This window comes from Zonotrichia leucophrys, chromosome 5 (genome assembly GCF_028769735.1).
Source record: "Zonotrichia leucophrys gambelii isolate GWCS_2022_RI chromosome 5, RI_Zleu_2.0, whole genome shotgun sequence".
Taxonomy (NCBI): Eukaryota; Metazoa; Chordata; class Aves; order Passeriformes; family Passerellidae; genus Zonotrichia; species Zonotrichia leucophrys.
Window position 1 is genome coordinate 1,247,243 of NC_088175.1, and position 15,605 is coordinate 1,262,847.

Sequence of the window (15,605 nt, forward strand, 5' to 3'; positions counted from 1 at the left end):
AAATCTTTTTCCAGACAATCATATTCATAAGGCTTTCCTGTTTCATCTTCCCCACCACAGGTCGCCCTCTTCCAGCTCTCTGAGGTCACCCTGCTGATCTCCATCTACAGCAGGCGCGGCCTGAAGCGCAAGGAGATGCTGGGCTGGATCTCGCTGGGCCACAGCAGCAGCGGGGAGGAGGAGCAGAGCCACTGGCAGGAGATGAGGGAGGCACAGGGGACACAGGTCTGCAGGTGGCACACGCTGCTGGAGTCCTAGTGGGCCCCAAGGGCTGTCTCTCCTTGCTCTCTGCCAGCAGAATCCAGCTCTGGCAGGGCACACAGCTTTAACCTGCCCCCTCAGTGGCAGCAGCTGTGGGTATCAGAGGTGGCAAGGCCTGGGAAGCAAGTTTAGTTCTTGCCTTACCAGCTTGCCCTGCATTTTCTACATTGACATAACCCTAGTGAGAAGCAGTGGGAATACTTGGAAAATCCTTTCCTTGGACATTGTCTTGCTCATTTTTCTATAGGCTTAATCACCACAGATTGATTCTGATGTGATGCTGTTTACTTCTGGGGTAAACTCTCACTTCCCCCTTTTCCCTTATTTGTATTAATGAAGTTTGCAAATATTCTTGCCACGCAGATAGCTCACAGAAAAGCTAACCTGCATGCAGATCACATCTTCTCCCTTTTATTATCGTGTTTCTAAGTCCTAGAAAAAAGTATTTGATACCACTGTGGACTGGATGATATATTTTTCAGGCAGCATGAGAAAGCACTCTTGAATTCTCTGTCAACTTTTAAGTGCCTAGACATTCCTACTGTTCTCCTGTACTAACAATTGATATAAGGACTAAATACTACTGGTATTTTTAATTAGGCACCCTGTGCACCTGTTAGCCTGCATTCACATAGGTTTGCACAAGAGATAACAAGCATCAGTTTTATATTGCATTATACAATGCATGTTTAGATGTTTACTTGAAGTTATGGCTTCTGTCATCACAAATACCAAAAAAAAGACCTGAACAAACTGCACAGCCACCTTTGTGCCTGAATCACTCCTTTCTGCATTGTTTTGCCCATGTGTTAATGTGATTTTTAGAAGTGAGGTTCATTCAGAAAAGCATTCCTGTGAGCATTATAGGAGAGGGCTTCAGACCTGTGGGTTTTCTGTGATTCAGCAAAGCACTACTCAGTTTGCTGAGGGCTCTTCTTCAAATCTCCTGTAATATCTCCTTGGGATATGAAAGAGGACTGGTTCTGGCATGCTAAGCAGCAGAGGATGCCAGACTATGTCACCTAACCTGGAGAAGAAGCTCTCTTGCAAGCCAGGAATGGGATCCAGAGGGGCTGCTGGCTCTGCTGAAAAGAATTTTTGCTTCCTGCCTCCAACTGAGAGCAATGCAAGGGACAGCCTTGCTGGATGAGGTGATGACATTGTCACGTGGTGACTTTTCAGACTGCACTGTCCTTTTCCATTTTAATCTCTTTTCCTGTCTCTGGGAGCTGAAGTCATGGAGATGATGGATGGAGGATGTGTCTCAGTCTGCTGCTTGGCTAAGTGGTTGTTGTTGCAGTGCTGTGTGTGACACAAAGGAGAGTGTTCCTCCTCAGTGGAATGTAGGCAGTGAGGTGCTGAGATCTCCAAATGCTATCAGCTGCCCAATCTCCCATTCCCCACACTCTCTAGGAGAGGTCTTTCCTCCATTCCTGCTGATGACAGCAAGACACAGGAAATATTTTGCTGAAGAGCTTTGTCTGTACTGAGTCACTTCATGGTTTGTTTTTGCCATTTACAGAGACCTGGCACCAAATTCTGCCTCCTCCTGCACCACAGCCACTTCCTTTGCTTCAATGGTGCTGTGCAAATCTAACTAATGCAAATTTTGGCACTTGCTGTTTGACCAAAATTGGTCCTTGGTGCTGGTTTTTGTCACATCCAGGCTAGACAGGCCCTGAGGGCACTCACAGGTTATCACTCGGTGTCACAGAGGCTCTGTCTGGCCAAGGAGGCAGACAGAATAATCTGCACAGAGAAGCACTTCTGCTACAGGTGATACAAGCTATTCTACAGACCACACTCTTGTACCTTCTTATCACCTGTCTGAGCATCATTTTTCCAGGGAGACTGCTGGGTATCCTATGCAGGAGGGTTTTCCTCCACTGTCTAGACAAGCTGGCATGTCTGCTTTGCACTACTGGGGCTTTGAAACACAAAACAGGGTTTAACCCAAATGCAGCTCATCCAGCAAATGTGTTCTTGACTGCACTGTTAAAGCTGCTGTATTAGCAATGCAAGAAAAAGTGAACATCTGAGTGATAATCAGCAGAACAGAATTTCATTTATCATACACTTTTCTGCTGGGGAAAATTAAAAAAGTAGAGGAAACAGCCCAATTCAAAAGGCTGATTCTAGTTATTTTCCAATATCTACATATTTTTTGTCCTGAACTGCATAAAATGGATATGCAAGTGTTTATAATTAATTTTTATTACCTGGAATGTGTGGGTGTAATAAACTCACTGAGATTCTCTTCAGAACTTCTTGAACCTGCAAAGCCTTGCCTATGCTTCATGATTAGCTAAGGAAAAAGTGTAAGTTCATAATACATTTCAGCAGTGAACTGGAGATAACCCAGATTTATAACAGCATGATTAAAAAAAACCTAATCAAAAAGATAATTTAAAAAAACAATGAAGTACACTGGGTTTGGACTTCCATGCTGTTTTCACATTAAGATCTTTTCTGAAGATATAGCATTAAGGGAATTGAATTTTAATATATAATTTCATTGTAGAGTTTTTGGAGTCAGAGAAAAGCAAGTGAAAATTACTTATTTAGAGTAAGTCAATACCTAAACATGTGTTAAAACTTTGCTGTCCAAGGGAAGCAGGTTGCTGCATCCTTGCTGCCACATTTTACTCTTATATTTTGTCAAACAATGTTGGAGGGAGGGGGGCAAGGGCTGTGGCAGGAGGACCATTGGGTTTTTAGAGCTACTTCCACAACTCTTGGCACATCCATGCCTTGAGAAGTGCTTTTGTGGGGTTCTTTATGTTCCTAGTAAAGCAAGGGAGAAATTTAGGAATCCTGGGATGAACAAGGTGCTGGGGATACTCATGTTTGCTATTTATATTTTGGGATTTTTATTGCTTTTGTGGTTTATTTTTCCTTCCGTTATTGACTGTCTGTGAAATGGAAGCTTTGCAGCAGCTCTGGCATATTCCAAAGCTCCTGTAAATTCTTCCCATTGACAGATTGAATTAGTCATTGCTAATATTGATACAGGCTGGGCTTGTGCTCGTGGTCTTTCTTCTGTAAACACCACTGCCCTTTTAGTCACTGCTTTAACCCTTTGTTTCCTTTGGAAGTGGCTGACAAGGCTGGATTTCCAGGAGGTTTTCCATTCCTTGGGAATCCTGACTGCCACTTGACTTGTGGATGGCTGCTAGACCCTGTGCATCCCTGGATGCTGATGCTCTCTGCTCCTGTGGGATTCCAGGTGGGGAGAACAGCTCTGAGAAGTCCATGGGGATTTCAGGGAGCAGGATAGGAATGGATAACCTGGTTCTGGGATGCTTGGGAAGTTACAGATCTAGATTATGGATGTTTCCTAATGCGCTCATGTTTATTAAGATAATTTGTTCCCTTTTGACACCACTGTTTGTAATCTCCTAATAGTTTATTTGAATTTCCTTAAAAAAAAAAAAAAAAAAAAAAAGAGCCCTGAAAATGTGGAAAGGGAATAACTGCATTGGCCCAGAGTATTATGGGCAAGTGCCCTGGATCCATCTCTGTATCTTGAGCAGCATTGTTCAGCTGATTGCAGCCTGTTCTTTCCTTGTTCTCTCCCCAGCCACCATGCCCCCGTCCTGCCAAGCTCTCTGCTGCTATTTTCTTTTTTCCTTTTTAATGTTTATTGACAACAGAACAGAGTGATCTCACCGTGTCTCTACTCCCCACAATAACGGTGATCTTCAGCTGATGCCCACAGAAATGAGCTCCTTTTTTAGCCCACTGAGCCGCAGCAATGGCTGCTCACTTTGTGAAGTGCCCATTTGCAAAGGCTTTATCTGGATGATCTTCCACATCCTTTGATTTGTCTGGGTTTCCTTTTTGCCAGTGTCTTTAATTAGCTGGCCCCTGCTGTGGCCTGCCTGTTCCTGTTGCTCTGCCTTGTCTCCTTTCCCTCCAGGGGCAGTGAGGGCTGTGCAGCTCCCGGGTAGGTGGACAATGCTGGCGCGTATTTTTAGCAGCTGCAGATCCCGAGGAGTTATTTGGTGCTTTACACAGCCGACTGATCTTCAGTCATGGATGGCCTTAGAAGTTCCTGGATGCACAGATCCAAAGGCTGCCAGCTGCTATTGATCATTTTCCCAGCATAAAGCTGAAGGTGGCAGCTTGGCAGAGGAGCAGGCTTTTCCTCTGGTGGCATTTCATTTTCCCCTTCAGCTGGAGCTGGCAGTGACCTTGGAGCTGGCGTGCCTGCAGTGCTTGCTTTCCACTCCCATATTTATCATCATTTTTAATCTGTGTGATCACAGCACTTCATCTCTCTGCCTCTCTCTCTCATCTCTCGTGCCTTCTGCCCTTCAGCATGAAAACTGGACTGAAAAGCTGAGCAAAGAATATGGCCTTCTGCATCATATTATCCCATCCCAAAATTGTGATGTTCCTATCAAGACCTTGCCTTCCTGTTCTCTTGTCCACTTGTAGAGTTTGAAGTTTGTTGGTTGGGCTGTGACACTTAAATATTTACAGAGTGACACCTGCTCACCTCCATGTGGACCAAGTTAATGACAGAAGAAAGATCCAGGTTTGTATTTGCTTTCTTCCTTCTCTCATGGGCATTGTGCTCTGCAAAAGGACAACGGAGCCTGCAGGAATTAGTATGCAGGAGCATCCTCTTTCCATTTAAAATGTGCTAAGTGTGATGTTTGCAGCTATGGGTTGAGGGGAAGAAACAGAGCAGCCAGGGTTTGTAGAGAAGCTCACACTTTGAATGAGGCAGATTTTTCCCTCCAGCATGTGATACCCCAACAAATACATTCTCATCTCCCAGGAAGCAGTGCTGGCTCTGAGCTCATCTGCTTCTGTGATACAAGCAGCCAGAAGATGACAGATCCTAAAGCTTGGAAAGGCATCCAAGATAATTCCACAGAGCTGGTCTGGGTGTTTATTTGGGATCTGGTGAGGATTTAACAAGCTGTCATGCAAGAAATGAAAACCCCAGGCAGTGGTGGGAAGGTGGTGGGGGAGAGAAGCAGGAGGGGGAAGGCTCTTGGTGTGCTTGTGGTGCTTAGAGCTGGAATTTGCTCACTCCTTACTCCAGAAAGCAGCACAGCCAGGCTGCAGTAGCATCAAGCCTGAGCTGAAACCCAGTTTCTCTGCCTGACTCTTGAGCTCCAGCTCTGCTGGAGGCACACACAGCTTTTTTATTCAGTGCAGAGTGAGCTTGTGTCTCCCTGCAGCCTACGCTGTGGGCCCTAAGAAATGAATGTGTAAATATTTTGTCTCTCACAGCAGCCCAAGGTCATCTTTCTGGAACAGCAAACAGGCACAGAATCCAAAGAAGATCAGTCTGTCATATGAGTAAGGTTAGCATCTGCACTTACAAATGACAAAGGCTATTAATCCTCATGCTGTAATCCCCAAGCTGTTTGCCAGCTGGCAGCAGGAAGATGCTCCTGCTCAACCCACACAGCTATCCATGTTTTTTCACCTTTGTAAAGCAGATATAGGTCAATATTGTAGCCTCAATATAAAACTTGGTAGATGCCATTCATCACTTTTGGCATTACAGTCCCTCTGTTCTCCACACAAACCTCCAAACAAATGAAGGGATAAGAGGAGAGCTCTGGGCTGGGCTCTCCATGTGCTGCTCCTCCAAAAGAAAAGGCTGAAGGTGAGATTTTTCTTCCTCTTTTTTGCCACTGAGTTTGTCCTGGGTAGATGAATTTTGAGATCTCTCTACAAAGCTGAGCACCCTTAGCAAAGCTCTGTCACTAGACAGGGCTTTACACCTAGAGCAGGGAAAACCTAATTCTTGCAGAAGGCAGAAAAAATTCCAGTGATGGGACTTTTTTTGGTCTTAATTTGGGAACCTGCATAGGATTAGGGTATTGCCTATCACAGGAGCATAAACTCCTGAATCCTCTGAGGTATCACTGGTGAAGCAGAAGGAAACTGCAGGTAGTGATGCAGGTAGGCTGTGAGAGCCTGATCTCACACACCAAAAACCTGTATGGCCACTGGGTCACAGTCAATATTGGGCAGCTGGCGTTGGAAATAGTTGAAGGAGAAACACAAAAACCAGACAGGAGCTGTGAAACTCCATTCAGAATTCTTACTTGCTCATCTCTCAAGGAAATTGGAAAGCAATATTTTTTTTTTTTTTGCTGTAACAGAAATCACAGCTGCTTTGGCAGCTGCAGGTGTGAGGAGCTAAGGATGTTTCCTCCTTGCTTTTCTATTTCCTCTGGCTATGGTGAGGAACATAAAATAGACACCAAATACTCTGGAGGTGTTTGTCCCCTGTAGAGTCATTCCCAGTGTGGGCTGATCTTACTGAGAAACAAGAGCCAAAAACCAGATATTGGCCATGGGTGAGGAACAAGGATTCAGGGTTCACACAATAGCAGGATTCTTCCTGAGCCCCATAACCACTAATTAGCTGTGACCTTCAGGGAAGGCACTTCATGCCAAATACTCCCTCTCCTTTCATTTCTGTTAGGGTAACATTGCAAATTTCTCTCTTCATTAACAACCAGGAAAAAAAAAATAATTTTTCCAGCTTCCCTCATCCCTGTTATGTCTTGTTAGCACTTTTCAGGTGTTTTTCCTTCATGCTGTCTCCACCACTGCATTTCCCACCCTCTCATTAATATCTGCAGAGCTCTGGTCCAAGGCAGGTCAGTGCCTGGTAGCAATATTTTATGTTCATGGTGCTCAGGATAAAACCTGTCCTCCAGTCCCTTGTCACTTTGTGGCACCTCAAGCACAAGTTTTCCAATTAAACTGGTATCACATCTCTGCTGTATTCCTCTGCTGGCATTGCTGTGGTTTGTGTCTTGCTGGGCTTTGTTCTCAGCTGTAACTTCATTGACTTTTCCCAGCAGAGAGTTTTGTTTGTCAAGAAGAGTAAATGAAGTAATCATTTGGTAGACTTAGCATTTAAATACTGTGTGACATTTATATGTGTGTGTGTATATATAAAAAATGGTTTTTATGGCAGAGTGCCACGGGGCGTTTGCATGAAGCACATCTCAATGTATATTTGACTGTTGATTTAAATACACAGTATGTAATAAGTTATTTTTAGTGTGTATTGACTTCTTTCTATATTGGAACAATATACCATCCCTGGCAGGGTTTTGTTGTCTCTGTTGTGGGCACAGCTGGACACTGAGGTGTGTCCTTGTCCTGTTTATCCTTGTTTTCCATGAGGTGGGAGTTGCTCCCCTCAGGAGCTTTGTGGGTGGGCAGATGTCCCTCCTGGGGTTTGTTGCCTCAGAAGAGTGTTGTGAGCCTCCTACTGCACCTCCCCCCTGGTGTTTAGGAGAACATTTCACATTTCTCTAGTAGAACATTTCATATTTCTCCTTTCTCTGCTGCCATCTCCTCAGCACAGAGAGCTGGCTGGTGTTTGGAGTGATTCAGCCCTGTGGCTAAGGGAGCACCAGGAGCACCATGGAGATCTCAGCTCCTTTTCCCAGCCTGAGATCGCAGAGCCACAGAATGGTTTGGGTTGGGAGGGACCTTAAAAACCATCTCACTCCAACCCCCTCCCATGCATGTTCAGTCTCCCTCTAGACCAGGTTCCTCAGAGCCCCATCCAACCTGGCCTTGAGCACTTCCACAACCACTCTGGATAAGCACAAAATTTATCTATAAATTGTTTACTTTAAAAAACAACAATACAGACAAATTGATAAAAATGCCACATCCTTAACTTCTCTTGGTGCAAAGGCAAGACTTCTAGAGCTTCTATTTAATGATGAATTATTTTTATGGTAAATAAATCTATAAAGGGAGATTTTTTCCTACATAAGAAACAAATTTATATGTTCTTTTCACTTTTGTAAAGATCAAAGATTTGCACTGAAAATTGTACCTTGAATCTAGTTACTGAATGGTTGGCATTGACTGGTGAGGGGGCACTGGGATGGTGTGAGCATTGTTTCACTTGCTGGGTATGGGATTGAAAGAGATGAAACGTACAAGGAAAAGCTGTTTAGATATTCAACTGGAAAACTGGTTTGGGTTTATTCTTAGCTTTTCATGTATTTGACAATGAAACATTTTTTATTTTACTTAAGTGCTAACGTGCATGATCATACAATACATTGCCTCTTGCTAATTATATGCTGTGTTAGGAATACTAATGTCTGGATGATATCTGACTGGAAAAAAAAAATCAGTATTAAACCCAGCTTCTGCAGAATTCTGGGCTGAAACTACCCCTGCACACACACAGCTGTCCACACCTTAGAAACAGTCTTGTTTTGTCATGGAGAATGCTGCTGTTACAGGTTTTATCAATAAAAGAGAAGCAGATGGCTCATGTAGACATGCAAACCCAGCCTGTCTTCCTTTTTGTTCTCTCTGTGGCAGAAAGGAGTGAATATGCATCCAGGAGAGGGGGATGTGCTTTGTTGAGAGCAGGGATGCAGGTGCCTGGTGCATAATGCAGGACTGGCAGCAATGGGAAGTGTCTGCCCTGCCCTTGGTCCCCCTGTCCATCCACATGGACACAGGGGCCCTGTGGCAGCAGGATGGGGTGTTCCAGGGGCTGAAGAGATTCCCATCTCCCACTGATTGCTTGGAGTGTCTGTCTGAAGCAGAGGCTAGACAAAATTAAGAGAATAAAAGTGGGTATTTATTGAAGGCCTTCCCTAGGGACACCTTGGGCAGTCAAGGCCTCTGAGGGGCTACACCCAAGGTGGACAATCATCACAAGTTTTTCATACAGTTACAAGTTTGGACCATTCCCATATCAGGGGTTAATCCTCCACTTACAGTTTCAGGTAATGAAGTAATTTACTCCAGTTTGCCCCCCAATTCACTGTTTGCATCTCTTGGGGCCTGACACAATGAGGTGTCCTTGGGTTTCAGGCCTAGAGAGGAATTGTTTTGTCTGAACAAAATGGGAGAGCAGCAGCTGACAGGTTATGGGGTTTTAGAGTTACACACAAATGCAGTATAGGATCTGAAAAATATAAAAGCTAAATCCTAAGGTATTGCCATCATGTCTTTGCTTCCCTCTGCATAGAGCTGTTAGCCAGCTCTGTGTGGGGAAGAAGTGCTGGCTGTGCCTTTGGCATCTGCTCTTCCCCGCTGCCCCATCCAGCCCTGGCAGGAGCTGGGGGAGAAGCCCCTCCAGCCCCTCTGTGGTGGTCCCTGCACTCAGCATTTCTCCTGCACACCAGGGATATGCTGGCACATGGAGTCAGTGTCCCCAGTGTCCCTGCAGTGTGCAGACACCAGCCTTGCTGCCATCCTGGCTCTGTGTGTGGGGCATGGAGGTGTTGGGGTCTCTGCTGGTCAGAGTGACCCCAAGAAATGTTAAAAGTCTCTTTTCCCAGCCTGGCACTTGAAGGAGGAGTCAGAGCTCTTCAGTTCTCAGTCTCAAGGTTGTTTATTGTATCTTATCTATGAAATTCTTTCTCCTCTCCTGCTGAGGTCCTCTCAGCAGGACAGTTCCAGGCACTCTGCCTGCCCCAGGGCAGTGTCGTGTCTTTATACTAAAAACTACGTGTACAATGTTTACAATTACTTTCCAATACCCATCACCTATGTTAGACTGTGATCTTCTACTCAATCTGAAAGTGCCAACATCACAGCAGAAGATGGAGGCCAAGAAGAAGAAGGAGAAAGGCTGGACACACCCAGATCCCTCCATCTTGCCCCCTGAATCCCCATTCTAAAAACCCCCAAATCTACTTTTTCACCTTGTGATAAATTCACTATCATTCGACTTAATTTGTTGTGGATTGCTGATCTTCATCTAAGGTTGGTAACTTGCTCCATGTGTCATAATCAAACCCACAGGGGCATCATGGGGTCTGTGCCAGGGTCTCTGAGCCCCCTGGCAGTGTCTGGGTGCTCAGGACAGCCAGAGGGGTGTCCCCATCAAGGCTGGGGTGTCCACTTGGTGGAAGTGAAGGTAAGAGCTCAAATGATGAGCTGGAGAGGTGAAATTGGGCCAACAAAGGGTGTGTCAGTGTCTGGTGGCTGCTTTTCTTTGCATCTACCTTTGTGAGTATCACTGTATTTGTGAGTGGTTTACTTCTGGCAGGTTGCAGTTGTAATCCCTGCCCACATTAAGATGGAGAGCGATAGAAACTAAAAAACTCCCAGATTGGTGACTTTGAACTGGGGTTAGTTTGTTCCTCTCAGAATAGCAGTGCCAGATTTGAGGGAGACATGAGAAACCACGATTTCTGCAGCCCTGCTGGCACCCACAGGGTTGGCTTTCCAGGACCAGCCCTGAAATAGAGTTTCTTTTTCTGGCAACAGTTGGTAGCTTCAGTGCTTGGAAACCTCAGCAAAGGCAGCTGATACAAGACATGTCTGAGGACACAGAAAACCCAACCCAGGGCCCTTCATTTTAAAGACAGTGGAGAAGTGAGAGGCTCAGAGAGAAACTAGGGAGTTTGGAAAAACTCACCCTCCTTGGTGAAAACTGGGATGAAATGCATGTTTTTTTGCTAAGGGCTGATGTTTGTGTGTGTCCAGGCTCAGCTGAGAGGGCTGGTGGGGCTGCAGGGTGGGCTGGGGGCTGCTCTGGGTTGCAGCAGTGTCCCAGCAGCTCCTCTGGGCACAGATTGGGATCTGCAGAGCCAGGCACTGCCTGCAGTTTGCTCAGGGGTTTGGGAGCTCAGTTGCAGAGCCAGAGTCTGAGCTGGTACCAGGACAGCATTTTCCTGGCTTGGTTATTCTAACAGTGCTTCACCCCATGCATCTTCTGAAAACCTCTTAAAATTCTCCCTGCCCAATCAACCAGCCTCAGCTCAGCCACCAGCTCACCCTACTCCTTCCTCCCCAGTAACCCCAGTATGGGATGCAAGGTGACCCTCATGGCAGGGAGAAATGATGCATCTGACTCCATTGATATCAGAAGGCCAATTAATCACTTTATTATACTATATTATTCTATACTGCATTATTTTTATTATTATATATTATACTATATTATTCTATTCTACATCTAAACTGAAACTGCACAAGCACTCAACCAAATCTCCTGACTGACCATCAGGACACAGCTTGCAGAGATTGGTCAAGAAAACGAAACACTCACACCACAGTCCAATCAAGTAAATTCCTTCAGGGAAATAATCTTCCAACACATTCCACATGTTCCAAAACACAGGAGCAGCAAATGAGGTAAGAATTGTTTTGATCATTCTTTTCTCTGCTTCTCTCAGGTTTAGAGAATGTGAATCCCACACCCCAGTGCTGAGGGATGCTGGTGATGGCTCTGGAGGATTTGGGCACTGCTGGGAGCACCAGGCTCTCATTGCTGTTCCTACAGCCTCACCCTGTCCTTGTGGCAGTGTCCTCAGCCTCAGGAGGGTTTTCCCAGGCTGATTCCCAGTTCAGGGCTGACCAGCCCAGGGCTGGTTTCGTTCCTGCAGGCAGACTTGCCTGTGACCCTGTGTGAGCCCAGCACACACCAGGATGGAGCTGCTGGCACTGGATTTGGGGAGAGGCGGCTGGGCCATCGGTCTTGGTGCCAGCACTTGGTCAGCTTGGCCCAAATGAGGCTGCCCATGAATTTGGGACTAAAAACTCACGTTTGTGCTCTGTGCACAGCAAATGCAAGGGCTCAGCACTGCACTTGTTGCTCCTGCTGGGACAGCACTGCTGAGCACAAGCACGTGTGGGCCCCGGCTGTGTTGTGTTTTATCGTTCTGATTATCCTGTCCTTCCTCCAGCTGCATTTTAATTCTTTAGCATGACTTCATCCCTTGGCAAAGCACCAAGTGCTGTTTTGTCAAGACATCCTTTTTTTCTTTTTTTTTTATCCTAATTTTGACCACTTGGAAAAGTCACATTTTTAATGTCAGGAAACGAAGTTTTGAATTTCAGCAAAAGAGTGATATCATTTTTCACGAGAGGGTGAAAGCATTCCCACTTCTCAATCAGCTCAGTGGAGGCTAAAGCTGAGCTGTCTGCCATCTGTCTCCTCGCCAGTCTCTCTTCCACCACCATCACTTTTTAACAGGTTGGCCAATTTCAATCACATTTGAGAGCAGGGTAACTGTCTCAAAGGCAGCTATGCTTCCACAGATTTTGTCAGCTGGCAGGGGATCATTTCCAGAGGAGCAGAAAGGAGTGGGTTTGATGGCCAAGGGTCGGTGAGCCGGCCCATTGTGACAGTTCCAGCTGCCTCTGGTTGAGCTGGGGATGCCCAAGGGGACATGGTGGAATTTGGTTGGGGATATGGGGAGAGTGTAGAGGGTAAAGAGCACAGATATGTAGGAAAATGAACTTCATTTTTTCTGCTGTTCCCCAGATTGTTTCAGAAGGTTTTAAAAAGTTTTTCTCAAATGTAAAAAGGTAAAAGAAAAAAAAATAAAATAACATATTTCCTTGTACAATGAGTTGAAAGATAGAGGTGGAAAATAGTGTTCTATACAGAAAGAACAGAAAGAGCTGTCTGCATTTTAGATGGAGGCAGGATTAGCCTCCCAAGGCCTCTGGTCCCTCTGAGGCTGGCCAACCACTGGGAGGCTTGAACAGGGTCCAGAAACTGGAGCCACTCATCTTCATTTGCTGTGACAAGCCAATGGCTGGGAGAGCTTTGGAGGGTCTGTGTCTGAGTGGGCCAGGCCAAGGATAAAACCCAGCCCAGGATGCAGCTCCTCACCTCTGAAACTTCTCAGGTACAGATGCAGAACATTTTGGGTGCATTTTATCTTTTGAAAATGCCTTCTGCATGCTGTGTTTAGAAATGCAGCACCTGTGTAGGTATATGCAGCCTGGGAGGGCTGGTGCTTTTATACACACATTTTTTGAATGTTTGGTGCTTGAATTCAAAAGGATACATTAATTTAATTCCGTTTTTTAAACACTTGACTTGAGGAGACATAACTGCTTTGAAATGAAGGAACTGATTTTTTTCCCTAATTCTGTGAGACAGTTAAAGTAAATGCAAATGTTCCAGGGTTTTATATTTCCAACTGCTCTAAACCATTTAAAAACATGTATTTGTTATAGCACTGAATATGTCAGGCAATCCTGCTTTCGAAAAACTAAAATGAAAGGAAAAAGCTGCTCTTCTATTGTCTGCCTGTCCAGGCTTTATCTTGTGCAGCACACATTTAAAATCTTATCTTCTCAAATAATATCCCTGTCAATAGAGACTTTGGTCCCAGCTCATGGGTCTGTTTAATTTCTGCTGCACTAAAACAGTGTATGAGTCAGCTGGGCAGTGATTCCTGACCAGGCAGAGGGGAAAACTCTTCTCAGACAAGGAGGGAGGTGATTTCTTGAGCTTCCATGGCAGGAGGGATGGGATGGGATGGGATGGGATGGGATGGGATGGGATGGGATGGGATGGGATGGGATGGGATGGGATGGGATGGGATGGGATGGGATGGGATGGGGCATCTCTTCTTCCTGATGGAGTTTCCTTTGAGCCAGCAGAACAGAGCTGATTTACACTGGCAGGGGATCTGCCCCCTTGGAAAGTGGGCAAGGAAAAGCAGCTACACTCGGATTGTGGAAGAATTTCCTCAGGGCTGATCAGGGGATGGAAACACTTCTTGGATCCAGCTGAGGAAGCACAGCTGACCTTTTGGCTGTGTTATTATTGCCTGCTAGTAAGTCCTGCTTTTGTGCTGACAGGAGAGGGGAAGGTGTGTCTTTGCAGCAGAAATTGTCTTGAATGTTAAAAAAAATTACAGTAAATTCCACAGAGATTGGAGTGAGTGATGCTGTCGTTCATTCAGCTCTTAGGCATGGAGTAGGTGCTTCTGTGTCTTCCTTTTCTATCACTGCTCGCAGAAGGGATGTTACTGAATTAATTACAACATCTTTGTGAGGAGCTGAAGAATCGCTCAAGTCCTCGATTCAGCATAGAGAAATGTCAGATTCACCTCACAGTAAATTTAACATTACACCAACCTGAACTGCTGCTACTGACAGCATAATAATAAGGCAGGTAATCCAAATCAATTAAATTCTAGTGCCTTCCTATTGTCCTAGAAAATTCAAAGTTGAAATTAGTTGGAGTTTCGTTTGACTTCTCAATAAAAGAAGCAGAGCTTCAGAGATAATTTGAAGTAAATATGTGGCCCTGAGTGATCTTTCCTCAAGCTGCAGAGACCAAGGGAGCCATTTGTGCCCATGTTTGTGCACACTGAGTACCAAATGCAGTCAGGGGATCCAAATCAAGGGAATAACTGGTCTGAGGCTGCTGCACTGACATGTGCTAGCTGAGTCTCAGGCTTGCCAAGACCCAGTTTGTTAAAATTTGGGTGAGATATTAATTCAGGTGGATGCCAAATGCAGTGTGCCTCCATCCCCACTGTCTAAGAAGGAGGAGGACAAAGCCTTCTGCAAAATCCTCTGCAGAACCTTCATGGAGCAACCAGAGGGAGGGGAACTCCTGTGTCCTTCCAGCAGTGACATGACCTGATAGAATATGCATTAGACATCTTGCAGATCCCAGGGGAACAGGGAACTGCCCAGGAGCTTCAAAGGCTGTCAAAATGAATGTGTTCCCATTGTACCTTGCCTTGTTTTTGGCACTGTCTGAGCCTTTGAGTCACCTTTAGTACCAGGATGGGAGGTGGCAGTGGTTGTTTAGGAAGTGTTCAAGGTAAGGCTGGATGGGGCTTTGAGCAACATGGTGTAGTGGGAAGTGTCCCTGCCCATGGCAGGGGATGGGAAATTATCATCTTGAAGGTTCCTTCCAACCCAAACCATTCTGAGATTCTCTGGGCTGGACTGAGTGGTTGGATAGGGAGGGTATGAATGTGACTCTGTCAGGAGCAATGGTGTCATCCAGGGTAGTTGTGAGGAAATGGACACAGCTGGCAGGTGCAGAGGAAAATTTAAAATTTATTGCGTAGAGATGTTTCTTCTTGCAGAGAAGTCCTGATCAAAGCCCAGGCTTGGTGCTGGGGCTGATCTGAGCCAATGCTGTACCAGTAACTCCAGTGCAGCCATTGGCACCAATCTGACTGTCCAGAAAATCTCATCTTGTGCAACTCCTTTTCACTCTGGGAGTGACCCACTTCTTCCAGGGAAGGTCCCTACACATAGCTGGTGTATTTTTAAAATAAAATACTTTTTTTTTTTTTTTTTACCTCCCTAACTGCCAGTATTTACATACTTTCAGTAAAAGGGATTTCCCTTCTTTCTGCACACTGTATTATACAAGTAAGATTTTAATGACTCCTTTTAATCTTTTTCTGGGTGGACCCTTGGTTATGAGGGCAGACTGAGCCTGGTAACACACCTATTGCCTTAAGGAGTGTACTCAGCAGTAAAATCCTGCTATCTGCCTGAGACGCATGAGTTGTGCTACCCTACAGTGACCTGCTCTTTTATTTGAGAGGAGGTCTGGGTTGTACTGCTGTGCAGCTTTTTATCCTACAGCAATCCAA

General features: G+C 45.4%; 1 protein-coding gene across 30 annotated transcripts in view; it reads left to right on the top strand.

The window, feature by feature from the left end:
* SYT16 (synaptotagmin 16) overlaps positions 1–8,644 on the top strand; it is a 100,673-nt gene extending 92,029 nt beyond the window's left edge. For all 30 annotated transcript variants that reach the window (XM_064713640.1, XM_064713634.1, XM_064713641.1 and 27 more), the window contains one exon: positions 61–8,644. In XM_064713640.1, coding sequence (XP_064569710.1) covers positions 61–258 — 198 coding nt within the window. In that variant the 3' untranslated portion in view covers positions 259–8,644. The remainder of the gene's footprint in view (positions 1–60) is intronic.
* Positions 8,645–15,605: the final 6,961 nt, after the last annotated feature.